The sequence below is a fragment of the Polypterus senegalus genome, chromosome 5 (genome assembly GCF_016835505.1).
Source record: "Polypterus senegalus isolate Bchr_013 chromosome 5, ASM1683550v1, whole genome shotgun sequence".
NCBI lineage: Eukaryota > Metazoa > Chordata > Cladistia > Polypteriformes > Polypteridae > Polypterus > Polypterus senegalus.
Window position 1 is genome coordinate 52,430,718 of NC_053158.1, and position 24,115 is coordinate 52,454,832.

Below are 24,115 nucleotides of genomic sequence, written 5' to 3' on the forward strand. Positions count from 1 at the left end.
ATACAAGTTTAATGAGAGGACGCAGGATATAAATGAGAGTTTTGATCACTTTGTAACTAAGTTAAAATTGCAGGTGAAGGGGTGTGCTTATGCAAATTCCGAGAGACTGTGTTTGTGGGGATTGACAGTTAAAGGCGGGTGGGGAGTCACGTCATCATCTCCCTCCCATTTACCTATTTCGCTCTGAGCTGAGCTCATGCTAGCGCCGTCTTCGAAGCAACCGTCACACTGCCACCAAATACTCACAGAAAAATCCACAAGTTAATACACACGCTGTCTCTAGAGTTTCTCCACACTGAATCCTCCAGGCACTACTTACAAAAGGTTACATTGACATTGGTGTTATGTTATTTTTCAAATCTTTCCTTTTCTTAGCACAAACACAGCTGAGAAGCTTCGATGCATGTGCTCCATAACACGTTAAAAAATAATGCATTTAATCACACTTTGCATTACAAGCAAAGGGGAACTTTTGTCAATGCATGATTTCCTGGTACACGATTACTTTGATCAGCGCATCCCTATTCATTTTACCCTCGCACCACCTTGGTTTGAGAAGAAGTATGAAAAATATAGAGTTAACACAGAAAAACAGATCACCAATTCAAGCTTTATGAATAATCGATTCACCATCAATAATTGTTTTGGTAAAGCCATACTCAGTGTAATCCTCCTTCCATTTTATAATTTTTCCGCCACTAGCCATGATTAAATGAACGGTAAAAAGTAAGAGCGCGAGGGTGACTTATTTAGGCAGGCATATATATGACAGCAACACTCATGACAATGTCAATCATGTTACGTTATTATTAAAATGTTTCCTTTTCTTTTTCATTACTTCTTTAACACACTACTTCTCCGCTGCGAGGCGTGGGTATTTTGATATATATATATATATATATATATATATATATATATATATATATATGAATGACCTCCAAAGAGCGCTGAGACTTTTGATATCGTGAACATGTCTGCAAAAACTGGGGTCTCCTGCCCAGCGAAAGTCGAGCAGCCGGCCGCGCGCATAGCTGTGCCGGCCTTTGAGACGCTGATTGCGCTTCTGCCTTAAGTCAAAGTGAGTACTTTAAATTTTTTTCATCCTCCCACTGAGCTATAGCCCAGACAAGTGCAAACATGGGACCCCTTTTCTACACCACTGCAAACTAATATTAAGGCGATTTGCACTTTCTTTTCAACGTATACGATTATGAGGTCGTCAGCTCGGATTATGAAGACACGCACACGAGTGGAGGACTGACAGTGCCATCACAGCCGATTAATGCCAGGGACGTCTCACCAGTCTACACAAGACCCACCGCGACTGTCCCCAAAAGGCGATCATAACGTCAGCGAACACATCTCTCTATACTATATAAAAGAAAAAGGCAACTTTCCTTTCTTTACACCTTTTATTCCAAACCAAAGCCTTTCTCTCTTAACACTGCAGAGGACACAAAACTAATTTTCTTTAATTGCTGGTAATGCCGGTAAGGCATATTACCAGAGGCAGAAATTTGAACGTTCACATAGAAAATGTAATTTCTATACTACAGCCGTCGTGTAGCGCCTTTCAAAGGGAACTACTGTACTACCGAGAGATGATCCATATACATTTTAGCTGCTGTTAGTACTACTTACCTGTTGTGTTACACAGTCTTTAAAATGTAGTTTACCCCAACCACTCCAGTAGTGCTCAATGTACCTGTACTTCTTAAAACGTTAATGTTTTACTGTTTAATAACTTATAGACTATATTTTATTATTTTTCCCTTGCACTCAGTGACCAAAGCTATACACACACATATAGACACAAACATATATATACACATATATATACCTGTGTGTGTGTATGTATGTGTGTGTATATATATATATATATATATATATATATATGTATATATATGTATACATATATATAGGTAGATATGTATATATATATGTAGGATAGATATGTATATATATAGATAGATATATATATATATATATATATATATATATATATATATATATATACATATACACACACTCACCTAAAGGATTATTAGGAACACCTGTTCAATTTCTCATTAATGCAATTATCTAATCAACCAATCACATGGCAGTTGCTTCAATGCATTTAGGGGTGTGGTCCTGGTCAAGACAATCTCCTGAACTCCAAACTGAATGTCAGAATGGGAAAGAAAGGTGATTTAAGCAATTTTTTAGCGTGGCATGGTTGTTGATGCCAGACGGGCCGTTTTGAGTATTTCACAATCTGCTCAGTTACTGGGATTTTCACGCAAAACCATTTCTAGGGTTTACAAAGAATGGTGTGAAAAGGGAAAAACATCCAGTATGCGACAGTCCTGTGGGCGAAAATACCTTGTTGATGCTAGAGGTCAGAGGAGAATGGGCCGACTGATTCAAGCTGATAGAAGAGCAACTTTGACTGAAATAACCACTAGCAACCGAGGTATGCAGCAAAGCATTTGTGAAGCCACAACACGCACAACCTAGGAAGCTGATGGGCTACAACAGCAGAAGACCCCACCGGGTACCACTCATCTCCACTACAAATAGGAAAAAGAGGGTACAATTTGCACAAGCTCACCTAAATTGGACAGTTGAAGACTGGAAAAATGTTGCCTGGTCTGATGAGTCTCGATTTCTGTTGAGACATTCAAATGGTAGAGTCATAATTTGGCGTAAACAGAATGAGAACATGGATCTATCATGCCTTGTTACCACTGTGCAGGCTGGTGGTGGTGGTGTAATGGTGTGGGGGATGTTTTCTTGGCACACTTTAGGCCCCTTAGTGCCAATTGGGCATCGCTTTAAATGCCACGGGCTACCTGAGCATTGTTTCTGACCACGTCCATCCCTTCATGACCACCATGTACCCATCCTCTGATGGCTACTTCCAGCAGGATAACGCACCATGTCACAAAGCTCGAATCATTTCAAATTGGTTTCTTGAACATGACAATGAGTTCACTGTACCAAAATGGCCCCCACAGTCACCAGATCTCAACCCAATAGAGCATGTTTGGGATGTGTTGGAACAGGAGCTTCCTGCCCTGGATGTGCATCCCACAAATCTCCATCAACTGCAAGATGCTATCCTATCAATATGGGCCAACATTTCTAAAGAATGCTTTCTGCACCTTGTTGAATCAATGCAGTTCTGAAGGCGAAAGGGGGTCAAACACCGTATTAGTATGGTGTTCCTAATAATACTATATATATATATATATATATATATATATATATATATATATATATATATATATATATATATATATATATATATATATATGTGTGTGTGTAGACTCAAACCTATATATATATATATATATGTGTGTAGACTCAAACCCATTATGACAGCAGCAATCCAAGCTGTGAGAAAACAGTAAAAAGGAGGCATGTCAGACGTCGTGGTACATTTTCTGATGTAGCTAGACGAAAACAACTTTGTGACGCTGCCGCCAAATACACAAAAAAATTACTTTGACAATCATGTTACATTATTTTTAAAATGTTTCCATTTCTTTTTCATAACTTCTTTAACACATGACATCGCTGTGAAGCGCGTGTATTTTGCTATATATATTATATATATCACAGCGACACTCACAACAGTGACAAAACAATTACATTGACAATCATGTTACGTTATTTTCAAAATGTTTCCTTTTGTTTCTCTTTCCTTCTTTAACACACTACTTCTCCGCCAAGTCTTGGTATTTTGCTATATATATATATATATATATATATATATATAGATATATATAGATATAGATATATATAGATATGGATAGATAGATAGATATATATAGATATGAGAACAACACTCATATCAATGACAAAACAATTACATTAACAATCATGTTACGTTATTTTTTAATTTTTCCTTTCCTATATATATATATATATATATATATATATATATATATATATATATATATATATATATATATATATATATATATATATATATATAAACTGCTCAAAAATTAAAGGAACACTTTGAAAACACATCAGATCTCAATGGGAAAAGAAATCCTCCTGGATATCTATACTGATATAGACTGGGTAATGTGTTAGAAACGAAAGAATGCCACATCGTTTGATGGAAATGAAAATGATCAACCTACAGAGCCCTGAATTCAAAGACGCCCCAAAAATCAGAGTGAAAAAATAATGTGGCAGGCTAGTCCATTTTGCCAAAATTTAATTGCAGCAACTCAAAATTGTACGCAGCACTTTGTTCTTGTATACATGCCTGACAACATCGGTGCATGCTTCTAATGAGATGACAGATGGTGTTGTGGGGGATCTCCTCCCAGATCTGAACGAGGGCATCACTGAGCTCCTGGACAGTCTGAGGTGCAACCTGGTGGCATTGGATGGACCAAAACATAATGTCCCAGAGGTGTTCTATTGGATTTAGGTCAGGAAAGTAAGGTGGCCAGTCAATGGTATCAATTCCTTCATCCTCCAGGAACTGCCTGCATACTCTCACCACATGAGGCCAGGAATTGTCGTGCACCAGGAGCCACTGTACCAGCATAGGGTCTGACAATGGGTCCAAGGATTTCATCCTGATACCTAATGGCAGCCAAGGTGCCTTTGTCAAGCCTGTAGCGGTCTGTGTGACAATCATTAACCCACCACCAAACTGCTCATGCTGAATGATGTTACAGGCAGCATAATGTTCTCCATGGCTTCTCCAGACCCTTTCACTTCTGTCACGTGCTCAGGGTGAACCTGCTCTCATCTGTAAAAAGCACAGGGCACCAGTGGTGCATCTGCCAATTCTAGTATTCTATGGCAAATGCCAATCGAGCTGCATGCTGCTGGGCAGTGAGCTCAGGGCCCATTAGAGGACATGGGGCCCTTGGGTCACCCTCATGAAGTCTTTCTGGTTGTTTGGTCAGAGACATTTACACCAGTGGCCTGCTGGAGGTCATTTTGTAGGGCTCTGGCAGTGCTCATCCTGTTCCTCCTTGCCCAAAGGAGCAGATACTGGTCCTATTGATGGGTTATGGACCTTCTATGGCCCTCTCCATCTCTCAGAGTAACTGCTTGTCTCCTAGAATCTCCTCCTTGCCCTTGAGACTGTGCAGGGAGACACAGCAAACCTTCTGGCAATGACACGTATTGATGTGCCATCCTGGAGAAGTTGGACTACCTGTGCAACCTCTGTAGGTTCCAGGTTATCTCCTCGTGCTACCAGTAGTGACACTGACTGTAGCCAAATGCAAAACTAGTGAAGAAACAGTCAGAAAAGACGAGGAGGGAAAAATGTCAGTGGCCTCCACCTGTTAAACCATTCCTGTTTTGGTGGTCATCTCATTGTTGACCCTCTAGTGCATCTGTTGTTAATTTCATTAACACCACAGCAGCTGAAACTGATTAACAACCCCCTCTGCTACTCAACTGACCAGATTAATATCCTATAAGTTTCATTGACTTTATGCTATACTCTGATTAAAAAGTGTTCCTTTAATTCTTTTGAGCAGTATATATATATATATATATATATATATATATATACACACACATATATATATATATATATATATATATATATATATATATATATATATACATATATATATATATACACACATATATATATCTATACTAATAAAAGGCAAAGCCCTCACTGACTGACTGACTCACTTCACTAATTCTCCAACTTCCCGTATAGGTAGAAGGCTGAAATTTGGCAGGCTCATTCCTTACAGATTCCTTACAAAAGATGGCCAGGTTTCATTTTAAAATTCTACGCGTAATGGTAATAACTGGAAGCTATTTTTCTGCATATACTGTAATGGAGTTGAGCTCGAAAGCCATGGGGGATGGGTGGAGTTTCGTGTGACATCATCACGCCTCCCACCTAATCATGCAGTACGTAGAAAACCAGGAAGAGCTCCAAAAACCGCTGAAGAAAACATAAATTATATAATTAAGATGGCAGCGAAACAATTAGAAGCGAGCGAGTGACATATAAAAACCATATTCAGCGGCTCACGTGAACTGACACAGTGCGCAGACAAAAAGCAACAGTTCGACATGATTGAATGGAAATACCTTTTTACTACATTGGAGAAGTTTGGGTTTGGCCCGAACATTTGTGCATGGATTAAATTACTATATACTAACCCAGAAGCTTCAGTTTGCATCAACAACATTTGCTCAGACTACTTTAAACTAGAACGTGGCACTAGACAAGGATGCCCTTGTCACCACTGCTGTTTGCGATTGCCATTGAACCACTGGCAATACATTGTCGAAATACTGATCAGATAAAGGGGATTAGCAGAGAAGGACTGGAACAGAAAATCTCATTATATGCAGATGACATGGTACTGTATATATCGGACCCAGAAAATTCTGTGCCTGCAGTCTTAGCAGCACTCACAGAATTTCAAAAGATCTCTGGTCTCAGAATTAATCTGAATAAAAGTGTACTCTTTCCAGTGAATTCTCAAGCATATAATATTAGATTAGACACCCTACCTTTTATCATTGCAGAACAGTTTAAATACCTCGGGATAAACATCACAAGTAAACATAAAGCTCTTTATCAACAAAATTTACGCAGTCTGCATGGAAAAAATTAAACAAGACTTGCATAGATGGTCAACCCTTCATCTCACACTAGCTGGAAGAATTAACACTGTTAAGATGAATATTCTTCCTAAGCTCCTTTTTTTATTTCAAAACATCCCAATATACATTAATAAATCATTCTTTAAGCAATTAGATTCAACAATAACCTCATTTATTTGGAATTCAAAACATCCACGCATCAAAAGAGCGACCCTACAAAGACAAAAGGCAGAAGGTGGCATGGCTCTACCTAACTTCCAGTTTTATTACTGGGCAGCAAATATACAGGCGATAAGAACCTGGACACAAATAGAAGAACATACACAGGCTTGGACGCAATAGAAGTAAAATCCTGCAGTACTTCTTTGTATTCCTTGCTCTGTGCTCCAATAAACACACGTTATCGGCAATACACTAATAACCCAATTGTGCTCCACTCACTTAGAATCTGGAACCAATGTAGAAAGCATTTTAAGACGGAGAAGCTTCTATCTGTGGCACCTCTGCAAGAGAACCACCTCTTTCAACCTTCACAAACATATGCAGTTTTAATATCTGGAAAAATTTGGAATTAACTTGCTTAGAGATCTTTATATAGACAACGTCTTTGCATCCTATGAACAATTACATTCCAAATTTAACATTCCAGCTACACATTTCTTTCACTATCTTCAAATCAGGAACTTTGTTAAACAGAACCTTCCAGATTTTCCTCATCTTGCACCCTCATCCATGCTGGAAAAATTATTGCTCAATTTCAAGGAGTTAGACTCCATCTCTACAATATATAAAATCCTTTTACAATCCCTTCCTTTCAAAGATCCAAGAGGACACTGGGAAAAGGATCTCTCAATTAATATATCAGAAAAGGAGTGGAAAGTAGCAATGCAGAGAATTCACTCAAGCTCCATATGCACAAAGCATACAATTATACAACTCAAAATTATATATCGAGCACATCTGTCTCGACTAAAACTCTCAAAATGTTTCCAGGACATGATCCAACCTGCGAGCGTTGCAACCAAGTCCCAGCCTCACAGGTCACATGTTCTGGGCCTGCACCAAATTAACATTATTCTGGACAAAAATTTTTAATTACCTGTCAGACAGCCTTGGACTCACAATCCCTCCTAACCCATTAACAGCTGTGTTTGGGGTTCTTCCAGAGGGTTTAAAGTGGAGAAAGACAAACAAATTGTGATTGCATTCACTACACTGTTGGCACGCAGACTTATTCTGATAAACTGGAAGAACCCAAACTCTCCTCTTTTAAGTCAGTGGGAAACCGATGTGTTATATTATTTGAAATTGGAAAAATCATACTCAGTTAGAGGATCTGTATAGACCTATTTCAAAACATGGCAGGATCTAATCAGTAATATTTTAAAATAAGTTCATAAAGCACAGAGAATTTTTTTTTTAAATTAGGTATGTTTACAAGCCTTAAATTTAACGTTATTTGGCTTGCTCTCTCTCTCAGGGGTGGGGATCGATCTGTTCTTAACTCAATTTTTCTTTTTGTAAAATCTTGATTGCTTTGTATGGATTGTAATAAAATTAATATATAAAAAAAAAAAAAAAAGCAACAGTTCCAAAGAGTGCTGAACAAAACCGAATTACACTGCTACGCTCAAATAGACAAACCACACGCCCGTGGCTCAATACTAGAGGCTTCGCGCCTCTAGCGCCGGTATCCGAGGTTCGATTTCCGAGAGTGGATGCACTGAGTATGTACGTGTGCTTCCCGATTCATTTTAGCCTCGCATCCCCTTGGTTTGAGACATATGAAAAAATATGCGGTTAATGCAGAAAGACAGATCACCAATTGAAGCTTTATGAATAATGGATACTTTATTCGCAATCAATGAATGTTTTGGTAAAGCCATACTCAGTGTATTCATTAGATGAACGGTAAAAAAGTAAGAGCGAGGGGAGGGTTACTTATTGAGGCATGCAGGCAAAACCACAATAGCACGCGGGCTTGATGTACTGTAGTGCGCATCAACTCGATCTGAATTGCGCGATCACATTCGAAAAAATTTATCTTTTCAAATTCTATTTAGTCCATATGTGTCAAACTCAAGGCCCGCAGGCCACATCCGGCCCTGCGTGTAATTATATCCGGACCGTGAGATCATTTTATATATTATTGTTATTAATGGCCCAGGGATATGAAGCGCTGGTAACACAATAGACTACAGATCCCATAATGCAGCGCTTCAGCTGCCTTGCCGAACACTTACCGCGTTAATCAAGTCTAGCTTATGTTGCTGCAAGTTATTGCGAAGCTAGCCCACACGATGCCTAAGAGAAAAGGTGATTCTGAACATAGAACCTTTAAAAACCGATGGGAGGCTGAGTATATGTTTACTGACATTGCCGGTAAACCCGTGTGTCTCATTTGTGGAGCTAATGTGGCTGCATCAACAGAATTTAATCTAGGACGGCACTATGAGACAAAACATCAAGATAACCTGAAAGACCTGAATGCAATGCACAAGATACAGAAAGCAGAAGAGTTAAAGAAGAATATGACACTTCACCAGACGTTTGTACCCGTACAAAATCACAAAGTGATTTCAAGCAAAGCTACTATTAAGGGAGACACAAATGCAGCAATGCAACTTGCCCAACTTTCCCTGTTGCCAAGTAATGTTGAACCAAGTCAGCACTACGGTGTTCCCAAATATGCACTTTGCTAAAAAAACTGAGCGCACTGAGTTCGCACGGCGCTTTGGTGACATTGAAGAAGAAAAAAAATGAATTTTGAGTTGTTTCGCAACTCATTTGCCGTCGATGTGGAAACTGCACCTGTGCAGATTCAGATGGTGGTGATTGAGCTGCAGTGTAATGGCACACTGAAGGCAAAGTACGATACTGCAGGGCCCGCACAGTTTATTCACTCCATTCCCACAGAAATGCTCCAGCTCCGTCTACTTGCGGCTCAAATCTTGTGCATGTTTGGTAGCACATATCTGTGTGAGAAGCTCTTCTCAGTGATGAAGACTAACAAAACAGCACACAGGAGTCGCCTCACTGATGAGCACCTGCAGTCCATCCTGAGAATCTCCACAACACAGAACCTCACACCAAACATAAAAAAACTTCTTGCCAAAAAAAGATGCCAGGCGTCCAAATCTGATAAAATGACATAAGAGCAAAGACAACTGAATGATTTGATTTGTTATTGCTGAAAAGAACACATTTTATTTATATTTCCAGGTTTTGTTATGCACCATGTTCATATTTGAATTTGTATAATTTTGACAGGATATATTTTTATGGAGAGCAAAATCTTTTGGGATATTTAAAATTTAAGTTTATTTTTTATATAAAATTACATAAGAGTAAAGAAATTTAAATGTTTGTTCATTTAACGTTTACTTTATTTCTAACTTGTATAATTTAGACAGGATATATTTTTATGGAGAGCAAAATATTATAAGTTATTTATGGTTTGAGTTGATTTATTCTGGAATAATATTCTGTGGACTAAATAAAAATTCCTTCTGTTTAAAATTTAAATAGAACTTGAACAGATACGATAGCTCACAATATCCAGGCAGACTTGCACGCAAGAGCGGGAGTCATCCGTTTTAACAAACAGCGTATTGCATTGATACGAAATAGCCTGCCCATTTAATTATTTAGGAATGGATAAATAAATTAAGATTTTGTACAAATAATGTTTTTCATTTTTCTTCCTTCATGGATATATATATATATATATATATATATATATATATATATATATATATATATATATATATATGTGTGTATATATATATGTGTATATATGTATATATATATATATATATATATATATATATATATATATATATATATATATATATATATATATATATATATATATATATATATATATATATGACAGCAACATTCATCACTCACAACAGTGACAAAACAATTACATTGGCAACACTCATGACAACAATTACATACTCAATCATGTTATGTTATGTTATTTTTAAAATGTTTCCTTTTCTTTTTACTTCTCCGCTGCGAAGCGTGGGTATTCTGCTAGTATAAACAATAAAACAGCAGAGAAGCCGTGGATTAAATAAAAAGGCAGTAGTTATCAGCAGGGAGACGTGAATCCCGTGGCGAAGCAAGGAAGGGAATGTAGAGACTGGAGCGATGGACGGCGTAATATAGGCAGGCAGCCAACAACGTGGGAGGCGTTGGGATGGGGACCGCGCCGCCACACCGGTGACCGAGCTGCAGGCTATGGACGTATATATGTACGTAAGTAGGATTCAGTTAGCGTTGGGAAATTTCTTGAAGATGGGCCCTTAAGTAAAGACTGTTGAAAAGTTCAATAAGGCGGCCGACAGTGGCATCATACCACTGAAATAAGTACCAAATTTCAGCCTTCTACCTACACGGGAAGTTGAAGAATTAGTGACATTGGAAAGTTCAATATGGCAGCTGACAGTGGCGTCACATACCGCTTAGAATTAAGGCCAAAAAGTTCTATCTTGGTCTCATCAGACCAGAGAATTTTTATTTCTCACCATCTCAGAGTCCTTCAGGTGTCTTTTAGCAAACTCCATGCGGGCTGTCATGTGTCTTGCCTCTCCTCAGTGTGTGGAGACAACCAGGCACTGCTCATCACTTGTCCAATACAGTCCCCACAGTGAAGCATGGCGGTGGCAGCATCATGCTGTGGGGGTGTTTTTCAGCTGCAGGGACAGGATGACTGGTTACAATCGAGGGAAAGATTAATGTGGCCAAGTACAGGGATGTCCTGGACAAAAATCTTCTCCAGAGTGCTAAGGACCTCAGACTGGGCCGAAGGTTTACCTTCCAATAAGACAATGACCCTAAGCACACAGCTAAAATAACGAAGGAGTGGCTTCACAACAACTCTGTGACTGTTCTTGAATGGCCCAGCCAGAACCCTGACTTAAACCCAATTGAGCATCTCTGGAGAGACCGAAAAATGGCTGTCCACCAACGTTTACCATCACCTGACAGAACTGGAGAGGATCTGCAAGGAGGAATGGCAGAGAATCCCCAAACCCAGGTGTGAAAAACTTGTTGCATCTTTCCCAAGAAGACTCATGGCTGTATTAGCTCAAAAGGGTGCTTCTATTAAATACTGAGCAAAGGGTCTGAATACTTAGGACCATGTGATATTTCAGTTTTTCTTTTTTAATAAATTTGCAACAATTTCAAAAATTCTTTTTTTTGTCTGTCAATATGGGGTGCTGTGTGTACATTAATGAGGGAAAAAATTAATTTAAATGATTTTAGCAAATGGCTGCAATATAACAAAGAGTGAAAAATTGAAGGGGGTCTGAATACTTTCCGTACCCACTGTATATACATACATATACAGTGGTGTGAAAAACTATTTGCCCCCTTCCTGATTTCTTATTCTTTTGTATGTTTGTCACACAAAATGTTTCTGATCATCAAACACATTTAACCATTAGTCAAATATAACACAAGTAAACACAAAATGCAGTTTTTAAATGATGGTTTTTATTATTTAGGGAGAAAAAAAAAATCCAAACCTACATGGCCCTGTGTGAAAAAGTAATCGCCCCCTGAACCTAATAACTGGTTGGGCCACCCTTAGCAGAAATAACTGCAATCAAGCGTTTGCGATAACTTGCAATGAGTCTTTTACAGCGCTCTGGAGGAATTTTGGCCCACTCATCATTGCAGAATTGTTGTAATTCAGCTTTATTTGAGGATTTTCTAGCATGAACCGCCTTTTTAAGGTCATGCCATAGCATCTCAATTGGATTCAGGTCAGGACTTTGACTAGGCCACTCCAAAGTCTTCATTTTGTTTTTCTTCAGCCATTCAGAGGTGGATTTGCTGGTGTGTTTTGGGTCATTGGCTCTGTTGCAGCACCCAAGATCGCTTCAGCTTAAGTTGACAAACAGATGGCCGGACATTCTCCTTCAGGATTTTTTGGTAGACAGTAGAATTCATGGTTCCATCTATCACAGCAAGCCTTCCAGGTCCTGAAGCAGCAAAACAACCCCAGACCATCACACTACCACCACCATATTTTACTGTTGGCATGATGTTCTTTTTCTGAAATGCTGTGTTCCTTTTACGCCAGATGTAACGGGACATTTGCCTTCCAAAAAGTTCAACTTTTGTCTCATCAGTCCACAAGGTATTTTCCCAAAAGTCTTGGCAATCATTGAGATGTTTCTTAGCAAAATTGAGATGAGCCCTAATGTTCTTTTTGCTTAACAGTGGTTTGCGTCTTGGAAATCTGCCATGCAGGCCGTTTTTGCCCAGTCTCTTTCTTATGGTGGAGTCATGAACACTGACCTTAATTGAGGCAAGTGAGGCCTGCAGTTCTTTAGACGTTGTCCTGGGGTCTTTTGTGACCTCTCGGATGAGTCGCGCTCTTGGGGTAATTTTGGTCGGCCGGCCACTCCTGGGAAGGTTCACCACTGTTCCATGTTTTTGCCATTTGTGGATAATGGCTCTCACTGTGGTTCGCTGGAGTCCCAAAGCTTTAGAAATGGCTTTATAACCTTTACCAGACTGATAGATCTCAATTACTTCTGTTCTCATTTGTTCCTGACTTTCTTTGGATCTTGGCATGATGTCTAGCTTTTGAGGTGCTTTTGGTCTACTTCTCTGTGTCAGGCAGCTCCTATTTAAGTGATTTCTTGATTGAAACAGGTGTGGCAATAATCGGGCCTGGGGGTGGCTACGGAAATTGAACTCAGGTGTGACAAGGGGGCAATTACTTTTTCACACAGGGCCATGTAGGTTTGGATTTTTTTTCTCCCTAAATAATAAAAACCATCATTTAAAAACTGCATTTTGTTTACTTGTGTTATATTTGACTAATGGTTAAATGTGTTTGATGATCAGAAACATTTTGTGTGACAAACATGCAAAATAAGAAGAAATTAGGAAGGGGGCAAATAGTTTTTCACACCACTGTATATACATATATACATATATATGTATATACCTATATGTGTGTGTGAATCTACAGTATAATCGGTGAATGTCCCATAAAACAGAACACAGAAACAGAACAAAATTTTCTGATGGACATTTTATTGTAAGTGCCTCCACTCTGGATTCTGTGTGGTGTTTCACACGCCCTTGAAATAGACTTTCTTCTGGCATTTGATGTGGACCTTCCAATTCTAACTCTTTCTTTCGGTGGCATGGGTATATTAGGGAAAAGCAGGACAATTATAATGTGTTATATGGTATTACGTACGGAATAAGCACCACAGTGAGAGGAATTTATTTACAATATGTTGGAAAGCAAACAGATAGCACCAGTCAGTCAGAAAGAGCAACACTGAAATCGTACTGTGAGTCGGAAAGCGAGGAAATAGCACCACAAATACGGAAAACCAGTGAGAAAGAGTAGCAGTGAAACCGTATAGGGAAAAATGGTGGGGAGGGGTTCTCTGTGTGTAAGTAGCATCTGTGTTGAACCATGCTGCCATCTAACGGATGTTGGCGATAGTAACTATAGAGAGAAGTGACATACAACACCTGCTGTATGTGGGGAAAAGATGCGATCTTTTTAAGGTGAGTCTCTGTTCAAATGTGCTGCCATATAACGGATGTTGGTGAATGAAATACAGCACTATCAGTGCGTATGGGAGTGTGACCCGTGGAAACGCGGGTGTGTCAGCCGGTCAAGCGCACTGGGTCATTCACGTTTTACATCCATACGGCAGTTCCCCTTCACGCGATCAAAGCAGTCGGCCTTCTCATACGTCGTACTTGGACACTTCCGCCATGTCTTGTCAATTTAAAGAAACATGGGTAAAGAGCGACGCATAGCGGGGGAAGGATGCTGTCTTTTTAAGCATGGACATATATAGATAGACGCCGCATTCACTGTGTTGCCTAGTCGATACGATACGTCAGCGCGTCCGCCCTTTTGTGAGTGGCAAAAGTGCCATTTAAACTAATACAGCTAGACGTGGAAACCGGGTTTTATGATGAAAAAGCAATAACGTTTAAAACAGTATTGTTTACACACAACAGATTTTGGCGAATCATTTAAATGCAATTATTTATATCCATTTATACACTAATAATGGCAATTATGAATGAATAATAATTATTATTATTTTTGAATAATTCCTCCCATATAAGTAATATTTCTCAGACTGCCTTCTTCCATCTCCGAAACATTTCTAGACCTTCTGTTCTTACGCAACACAGTGCTGAAGTACTGGTTAATGCCTGAGTCACCTCACACATAGATTACTGTAATGCTATTCTATCTGGCATCCCATAAAAACTTCTCCATTGCTTACAACTTCTTCAGAATTCTGCTGCCAGGATAATAACCTGCTATTCGAAATCCACTGAACATATCCCACCTATTGTCTCTCAACTTCACTGGCTCCCTGTTAACTACAGAATACAATACAAAATACTGCTCTTAACATTTAAAGCGTTTCTGTACCACACATCAAACTGTGTGCTATGGGAGCTTGAGCGTCTGTCCTAGTGCTCGTCAACTTGGGAATTCTCTTCCCCGTCCTATTCGTACAGCACTACCAGTACGTGTGGGAGTGTGACGTGCGCAAATGCGGGTGTGTCAGCCGGTCACGTGTACTGGGTCATTCACGTTTTACATCTAGACGGCAGTTCCTCTTCACGCACAGAGACCAAAGAAGCTGCTAGATTGCGCCGTGGTGACCGTCTGTTGTAACGTGAAGCCATCATAAGTACAGGGACGTGTGCCGAACATGGCGTCAGTGAAAAGGTGACCTGCACTTGACCACGAACATTTTTGCCAACCAAACCTACACCAAGACCTTCTCATGGACACAAAGGAGCCCCATGCCCAGTTTGGTGGCGATAAGACGGCCGGTGCAGATTTCTATGACAAACAAACATATATATACATACATACATACATACATACATATACTCATATATACACACACATATACTATTACTATTATTATATACTATTGGACAACTAAAAAATCCTGAAAATTAAATTATCCTGCAATGATAAAGAACATATTAGTGAAATCTGCTGTTTAATAAGTATTTGACCCCTAATAGCTTGGAGACTGTATGATTGGTAACAGTGCAATAAGAAAAAGTAACCAGGTGTAAACAATCAAGCAATTAATCCTCTAGCTTGTTGACTGGTCTATAAGTGATTATTTAGGTCAGTTCTTAGGAACATACAACTGCGAAATTTGTACAACTGGCTTATTTAGTGAAACCTCAAAAACTGATAAAAATACAAGGGAACTTTCTAATGACTTGAGAACCACTGTTATTAAGAAGTTTAAAGATGGCAATGGTGCCAAAAGCTCCTTAGCCTCAGTGTGTCCACTGTGAAGGCCATCATAGTGAAGTGTAAGACAACTGGAAGCATAGTGAACCAATCTAGGTCAGGCTGCCCTGGTTAAAATAAAGAAAACGTCAAGAAAACTGGTCAAAGGAGTAAGAGTAATTCCTAAGGTGACTCTCAGTGACCTGCAATGTTCAGTATCTGCAGCTGGAGTGGATGTGCACAGGACTACAATATCTAAGGTTTTGCACAGAGAGGGGATGTATGGCAGAGTTGCCAGAAAAATGCCACTACTGAAAAAAATGTCATCTGAAAGCTTGATTAGAATTTGCTAACAGACATCTTGAGAAGAGTCCTGCATTCTGGAGTCATGCACTTTGGTCTGATGAGACCAAAATTGAACATTCTGGCCTCAACACAAAGGTGTTTGTCTGGCGGATGGAAGGGACTGCCAATGATCCGGCAAACACCATACCTACCATCAAGCATGGTGGGGGGAGCATCATGCTTTGGGGCTGCTTCTCTAGGGCAGGCACTGGGTCCCTTGTCCGTACTGAAGGAAGAATGGGTAATAAGAAGTATATGCAGATTTTGCAAGAAAACCTTCAAACATCAGCTATGAAATTCGGACTTAGATAATGTTACAACTTTCAGCTGGACAATGACCCGAAACACTGTGCAAAAGTAACCAAGGCATGGTTTGACAAAAACAAGATCCAGGCTTTGCAGTGACCTAGCCAGAGCCCGGATCTGAATCCGATTGAAAATTTATGCCATGATCTCAAAACTGTAGTTTACAAACGGAAGCCTTCAAACTTTGCCCAGTTGGAACAGTTCTCCAAGGAAGAATAGGAAAAAATTTGCCTCCTTCCAGATGTGCTAAGCTTGTGGATGGCTATCCAAAGTGATAGCAAGCAGTTCTTTCTGCAAAGGGTACTGCTACGAAGTATTGACTGTGTCATGAGAAGGGGTCAATTTCTTTTTCAACTGCATTTTTCACAAAATGACTGTGAATTTACATTTGTTTAGTTCACCTACCTCTAAATGTTTCATAACTGAAAACTACATAAAATTTACAAGTTGAAACAATCTCTCTCAAGGTAAATTCAAAACAGTAAATTAATCAGTAATAAAGTTGTCGCGTAATGCTTTAATGTTTATCTGTTATAACTCAGATGAGTCCACAAATTCAGAAATTCTTTTAAATTGAAAGTTTTCAAATTTCTTTCTTTTTTTTATATAAACAGAGCTCACTATTTGGAATAAACGTACCAAATTTCAACAAAATAAGTCCACTGGTAGTTTCTTGCACACAGACATACATTATAATGGCAGGAGCTGCTTTTCTCATTTTGTTTAAATAAACAAAAACATTTTGAAGCATTTTAAAAGTTCTAATTATAATTATCTCATCTACACAGCAGGCAGGAATATAAAAGAGCAATCTCTTAACTCTAAAAGGAAAAAATACAAAGTAGATCCTTCAGTGTTTCATTAACTACTGCTGCTGAACTCTGGGTCTAAATACAAGCTTTCTTAAAATATGTTATGCCAACAATAAAGAGAAAAACTGGTGACTTTAACATTTTCTTAAATTAGAACGCATGTGTAAGCTTTTAATAAAATACCTGTTCCCACTCATATTCCCTTGTGGCCATCCGTTCATCTCAGTTGATGCCTGGAATGTTGTATTTGCCTGGGACTGCTGCATCATGGGGCTCTGTGCATGACTCATCCTTGGTGACATCAATGGGCTTTGAGGAGTTGTAGCTCCACCAAACCCTGCGTCGGGTTGCGGATTTATCCCTGGAAGAAAGAAATGGGTAATTGGTACAATATTACTACTATTACAACAGTACTGTATCTCTTATGTTATGGCGCTTTTCCACTGCATAGTACGGCACAACACAGTTCAGTTCAGCTCACTTTTGGGTGGGTTTTCTACTGGGAACAGTACCTGGTACCTGGTCCTTTTTTTAGTACCACCTCAGCTGAGGTTCCAAGCGTGCCGAACCGTTACCAAAACGTGACGTATAAACTCTGCTGGTCACTGATTGGCCGGAGAAAATTGTCATTACTGCGTCACTGGCTATTCTTTTCTTTAAAGGTACATACACGCGGAAGTTTGTGTCCCGTCTCTCCATCGCTGGACGCAGTTTGTTGCATAAGTGGATGAATGTTTCTTCAGACATTCGAAAGTTCTCCAGCCACTGAGTGTTTGTAAAACCGGGAACAATCACATCCCACCACTCTGAAGCACGGTTAAATGTCCAAACAGATGGTCTGTTGCGGCGACTTTTTTGCAAAATGTGGAAGATCTGTAATATACAGAATCAGCATTTTAATGTTACACTGGCAGTTAAGTTCATTTTATGCTTTGCAACAGTGACAAAAGTTAGCTAGTGATGTGCTTTTTTTAGATGCTTACTCTTGCGCGTCGACGAGCTAAAGTTTTGTCGTTGTCTGCGTGTTATTGTGAAAGTTCCACGGTGTCACGGCAGTAGAGGCGGCGCAACCTTAACGACACGTGAATAATCCCGCCCACTCTAAAGCGGTACTAAACTGCAGTCGAAACGCAAACCGAGCCGAACTGAGCCGAACCAAGGTGAGCTGTACTGAACCGTGCTGTGCCGTACTATGCAGTGGAAAAGCTTCTTTATACTGTTATGTTAGGCAACAAATATGAACAGCAATTATTTAGGCTATATATGAACTGAAGTACTGTAGTTGCTTACTCACTAACACAGCAATAAACAAGAAAAGAAAAGGTAACCTGAATTTAACTCAGAAATCTGAAAACTGTTGCAATTATCTTGAAATTCCTCTCAGGTCAAAAAGCATGTATTAAACAAACCAGGAAGGAAGCCACAACAGTATTAATGGTGCTCATGAAATTTTTACTGAAGTATGTGGATAAACTTTCAGAATTTGTAAAGGATGAACCCTAATTTTTGTTAAACTTCTAGTAATGACAGGCAGTATTGGACACATGGACAATAATAGATGCACGATTCTCATTCAACCACTCAAATGCGTCACACACCTAATACTGTATTCTTCTTTCACATGTCATCAACTTGTTTTACTGTTGTATTTTTTAATGACCTAGAATAAATTGAACTTTTCTGGCAATTTCCTAATGTGTTACTTCATTTTTGATTACAAAATCATTTTCAGTATCTTTAGTTTAGTTGATTTAACCAAGAATCAATCTTATATTATTCAGAGTGCAACATATACCTAGGTATTACTGGTAAAACTCACAAAATAGAAACATAGTGAATGGCACCCAGTTTTTCCTTCCATTACCAATTCTGCTGCGTACACCATGAGCAGAACACATAGGTCTTTGTCATAAGAACCATTAAAATGATGAAAATTACATTCATTGTTTAAACTGTATTTACTGTAGTCAATCTGTGTTGCTATTTTTAGTTCAGGGCCACCTAATATCTAATTATCTGTACAAAATCTGCATTCAAGCTGGGCTGTTGCAAAAGTACATCACTTTAATAATTGGCTCACTGAAATGGTCAAAATGTTCATGGAAATCTACTGTTTATTTTAGAAGCCTTTAATAGGCCTAAAACATGGACTTTACTAAAGGTCCATGTATTTCTTTAACTTGCTTAGCCTATTACAGATGTCTCAAAAACCAATACTTTGGCATTAATCTGGTATTTTATTAGATTTTTTCCAGAGGAAGTTGACACTCATCTCATGTGGGACTGCAAGATGACTAATTATTTTGATTTCACTTAAGATGCTTTAAAGTTGGGACACATATATATATATATATATATATATATATATATATATATATATATATATATATATATATATATATATGTGTGTGTGTGTATATATATATATATGTATATATATATGTATAAAAAGAGTTACAGATCTGTAAACTTAAAATATTACAATTAAAATTTGTATCATATGAAATTAGAATTAATTTGAATTGCATGTTAAATATTATACTTCAGCAATATATTTAGCCAGCTAGTGATTCAAATATTACATTTTACAAAAGCAAATGTTCCAAACTTAAGAGTGGTTCCCTGATAAACCGAACTTTAAAAGCATGTTGTTACAAAAACAGCTTTAAACAGTTGGTTTAAAAGAAAATGTCTTAAATTATCCTGGAATTCACAAATTCAACAGTACATCTGCTATATAATAAAATACCAAGATCTCTCCGATTGGTCAGTTTGGCTTTAGTGATGCGACAAAACTAGAAGTGTGAGACACACGAGGAGGAGTAGTAAAGGTGAACGCTGAGAGTGTCACCTTCAATGAAGGAAAGCAGAAAACCATATAGGAAATACAGGAATGTGCTCAAAAATCTAAGCACCATTAAAGAGGGATTCATACACAGGAAAGGCATTGAAAGTAAATGTAAGACAAGAGAGAGCAAATATGTTTAAATTATTCTACTACCTGTCTTGACAGGTACCATGGCTAGTATGCAATAATTTTGGAATTTTTCTGTTAAATACTGCTTAAGCAGTATTTTTCAGCTAATGGATGGAAAATGTTAAAATAAATTTTGAATGTGCAAATGCTAAGATAAATTAGGTAGTTCATGACAATACCATTCTTTATAAAATCCTACATTTAAATCCTTAAGATTATAAAAACCCATTTGTTGTCACACACAAAAACATAAGCCCTGCATTGTATTTTGATATTTCGTAACATTCAATAAATGGAGGCACTTTAATAAAAAGCCACCAAATAGGATTTCTGTTTTTGCCGTGGTAGTCAAAGGTCTCGAGTATCTTAACATTTCACTGGTATAGGTACCAAATACAAAAATTCTTATATCATGTTTAATAAAAATGGCCCTGGACACACTGCTCATTTCATTCAATTTCAGAAGAAAACATTACATTTTTACAATGAATACTGCAGCTTTTTAGACTGAGTTGCTTGCTATACTTTAAATGATGAGGAAAAAAATCTACACTAAAACATACACTATTTTGACCACTTTCAGAAAATGAACTTGCGTTAATAACAAAAAGTAATTTTTTTTTATTGATCAGTAGATGATCAAATGCTTATACCTCCTGTCCAAGTTGATAACTCCCTTCCGTTTAAAAAAAATCAGATTCCAATTCCAGTTTGTTGAAAGACCAGGTAAGTCACCATAAAAATAACAGGATATCTTACATATATGAGGCAGACCTGGAATTTTTTATGTGAGCAAAATGTCAAGCAAAACATCACATGCAAATTAGTGGCATTGCTGAGGAAAGGAAGAATCAAGGCATATCAGAGAAAATGCATACAGGCATGTTTAAATAGAAAGTTTTACAGCCACTTGTTTAGTCAGACAAAAAAAAGAAGTACATGAATGACGTGGGCTAGCATTTTATACAGGCTTGTCAATTTTGATTTTGAGTGAATATCCTGATTGGGCCCAATCTGGCAAAAATTCAGCTGACAAAATGAGAAAACGTATTGTTTATTAAATAAGAAAAAAGTATTCTGCCTATCCTATACTGAACAATCACTAGATATTTACTATGAGAATTCTTTCACTGGACTTAGTATGTCACTAATGGCCACTCTTATCACCATTTTACTATGTTACAGGTAGATGAGGTCATTTTATTTTTAAGTTAAAATTTTCGTCTAAAATTTAATCCTTTGCAAAGAATGTCATGAAGTAAAGTTTTTCCTCCTTTCACATGTAGACAGGTGTGAAGTCAAATGTAAATCACTATATGTTCAGTACAGGTGTAAAAATTTATTATTTTATAAAATGGAACACAACCTATCATATTTTAACCAAGTGTTGCAAACTAAGCCTGTATACTAGTGTCATTCATCAATGTTGAAACAAAGCAAATAAATAAAAGAAATAAAGAAAGCTCTCCAAGAAAGGCAGTACCTGAGGTGGGAAACTGGAAGGCATTGTGCTGCATTTGGGGACTCATTACAGGCCCAAACTGTCCTCCCATGTTTCCCATCATTCCCTGGTTAGCCAGACTCATCTGGGGGCCATGCAAGGAGCTGTGAGAGAGGAGCTGTGAACCGGGTTGACTGGGGGACATTGGGGAGAAAGGACTTGTGGAGGGTGGTGGGGATGTAAGTCCAGTACCGTAGTTTGATGTATATTGGAATTGCTGAGAGTTTGCCTGAGGAAGCCGTGGATTGTTCATGGTCCCCAGCATTCCACCAGAACCTGCGGATGCAGTCATATTGTTTGGTGGGTTGAGACCTGGTCCACGCATCATCATGGTTCTTTGCTGCCTTTGCTGTTCCAACTGTCGCTGGCGAAGATGTTGACTCAGTAGTTCCCTCTGTCTTTGAGCCAGCATCTGAGCATTGATGGATCCCTGCGAGACATGATAAAATAGCTGAATTCAACATAAGTACAAAGAAAATACTAACTTGGGCAATGACAGTCAGTCTACCACATCAACTGTTAGATGTTGAAAATTTCAAATACCTGTCACTTAATCAACAGCAAAACTAAACAACATTTTTACAGCTGGGCAAAAAAATGTCTCAAAAAGAGGGCTTTTCAGTTTAATTTAATAAAGTCAACATCTCCCATTTGGTTACCAGAAGATCAGGAAAAAAACTGAAGCATTAGATACCAAAGCAAAAATTAGTAAAACCGTTTTTAAGTTATTCTTTCTGATGAAAAACAAACCATCAGTGAGCATAATAGCTTGGCTGCAATATTTCATGGATTAGTTACCACTGAAACAGAAATACTCATTCATATTCATGGCTTATTGCGTTTACATTACGCACTTGTACCATCATTTCTCTATGTTATTCCTGACTTCATTTACCTACACTTAAGTTACATCATTAATTCATTACATAATGCATACAGACCTGGGGTGGTATATTTGTCCTTAGAGGTAGGTTTATATTGGTAACACTGTTCATTTGGCTCATCAATGGTTGACGATTCTTTGAAAAAAGGAAAAAAAAAATTAACAAAAGGAGCAAGAACAGAATGGAATAAAGTAAATGCATAAACTGCATTATGAAATTACAAAATGGAAATATATATTGGTATAATGGTAGAGGGATTTTGCACAAAGTCAAACACAAAGTGTTCATAATTTTTAAAGCTTTAAAATGAGATTAACGTAATGCATAATATGATCATGGAGTAATGTTTAATTAAAAACTAATTTACTGGTGATGAAAGTTTTAAACACTTAAAGTTTAACATTGTTGGTTCTCTTGAAAAACTTTCATTTTCATTCAGCAGCTACCGTTAGGGATTGCCACAGTGGATCATCTTTTTCCATATCTTCCTGTCCTCTGCCTCTTGCTCTATTACATCCATCACCAGCATGTCCTCTCTCACCACATCCATAAACCTTCCTCTTTTTCTCTTGCCTGGCAGCTCTACCCTTAACATCCTTTTCCCAATATACCCAGCATCTCTCCTCTGCACATGTCCAAACAAACGCAATCTCTTCTCTCTGACTTTCGTCTCCCAACCGTCCAACCTGAGCTGACCCTCTAATGTACTCATGTCCATTATCTTCACACCCAATGCAAATCTTAGCATCTTGACCAACTAATTTTAATTCTGACTAACAACAACAGGAATTAAGTCATCCTAAAGGCACTGTCCACATCACACAACTTTTCCAGTGATTTTTTTTAAAGCATAGACTTTATTTTCATAACCTTAGTGACTTCAAGGCAGTCATGAGGTGCTATTATTACCATAAGGTTGTGCAGTCTGACATGCTCAGAGATTCAGACCAAGCAGTCTGTTATTCGCCCAAACAAAATCCAACAGGTTAAATTTTGTTTGAAGGCGTAGGGACAGTGTTGCACATGCATCAGAGTTGACCACTAATGAGAGCTCACCTTGAAACACAATGCTTATAATGCAGCAACTAGCAATAAAAACACTATTGTTTTGGACTTGAAAGACAGAATTGAGACTCATCCAAATGATGTCACCCGTTTTACGTACCATGAAAGGGGTACGGTTGTAATCACAGTGAATGGCACTCTTCAAAGTTCAAAGATATAATCAAATCTAAAAATAATTTTGGGGAACAAGACATGGCAGGGTGACGAGCATGAGGGAAGTTTGAAGATGCGTCTGAAACTTTTACGATTGCTAGGAGGGATCTGGCTGTACATTGTGAAATGTGCAGGCTGTGTCTGAAGGTAACAAGAAGCCACTCTCCATTATGCACTCTCTTTTGTAGCAGGTAA

At 38.3% G+C, this 24,115-nt stretch overlaps 1 protein-coding gene across 11 annotated transcripts in view; it reads right to left on the reverse strand.

Moving 5' to 3' along the window:
• ncoa2 (nuclear receptor coactivator 2) overlaps positions 1 to 24,115 on the reverse strand; it is a 297,572-nt gene that overhangs the window by 17,103 nt on the left and 256,354 nt on the right. For 9 of the 11 annotated variants that reach the window (XM_039754630.1, XM_039754627.1, XM_039754625.1 and 6 more), the window contains 3 exons: positions 22,760 to 22,837; positions 21,801 to 22,248; positions 17,524 to 17,701 (listed from right to left, as the gene is read on the reverse strand). In XM_039754630.1, coding sequence (XP_039610564.1) covers positions 17,524 to 17,701; positions 21,801 to 22,248; positions 22,760 to 22,837 — 704 coding nt within the window. The remainder of the gene's footprint in view (positions 1 to 17,523; positions 17,702 to 21,800; positions 22,249 to 22,759; positions 22,838 to 24,115) is intronic. The other 2 variants (XM_039754635.1, XM_039754634.1) reach the window with 1 other exon arrangement.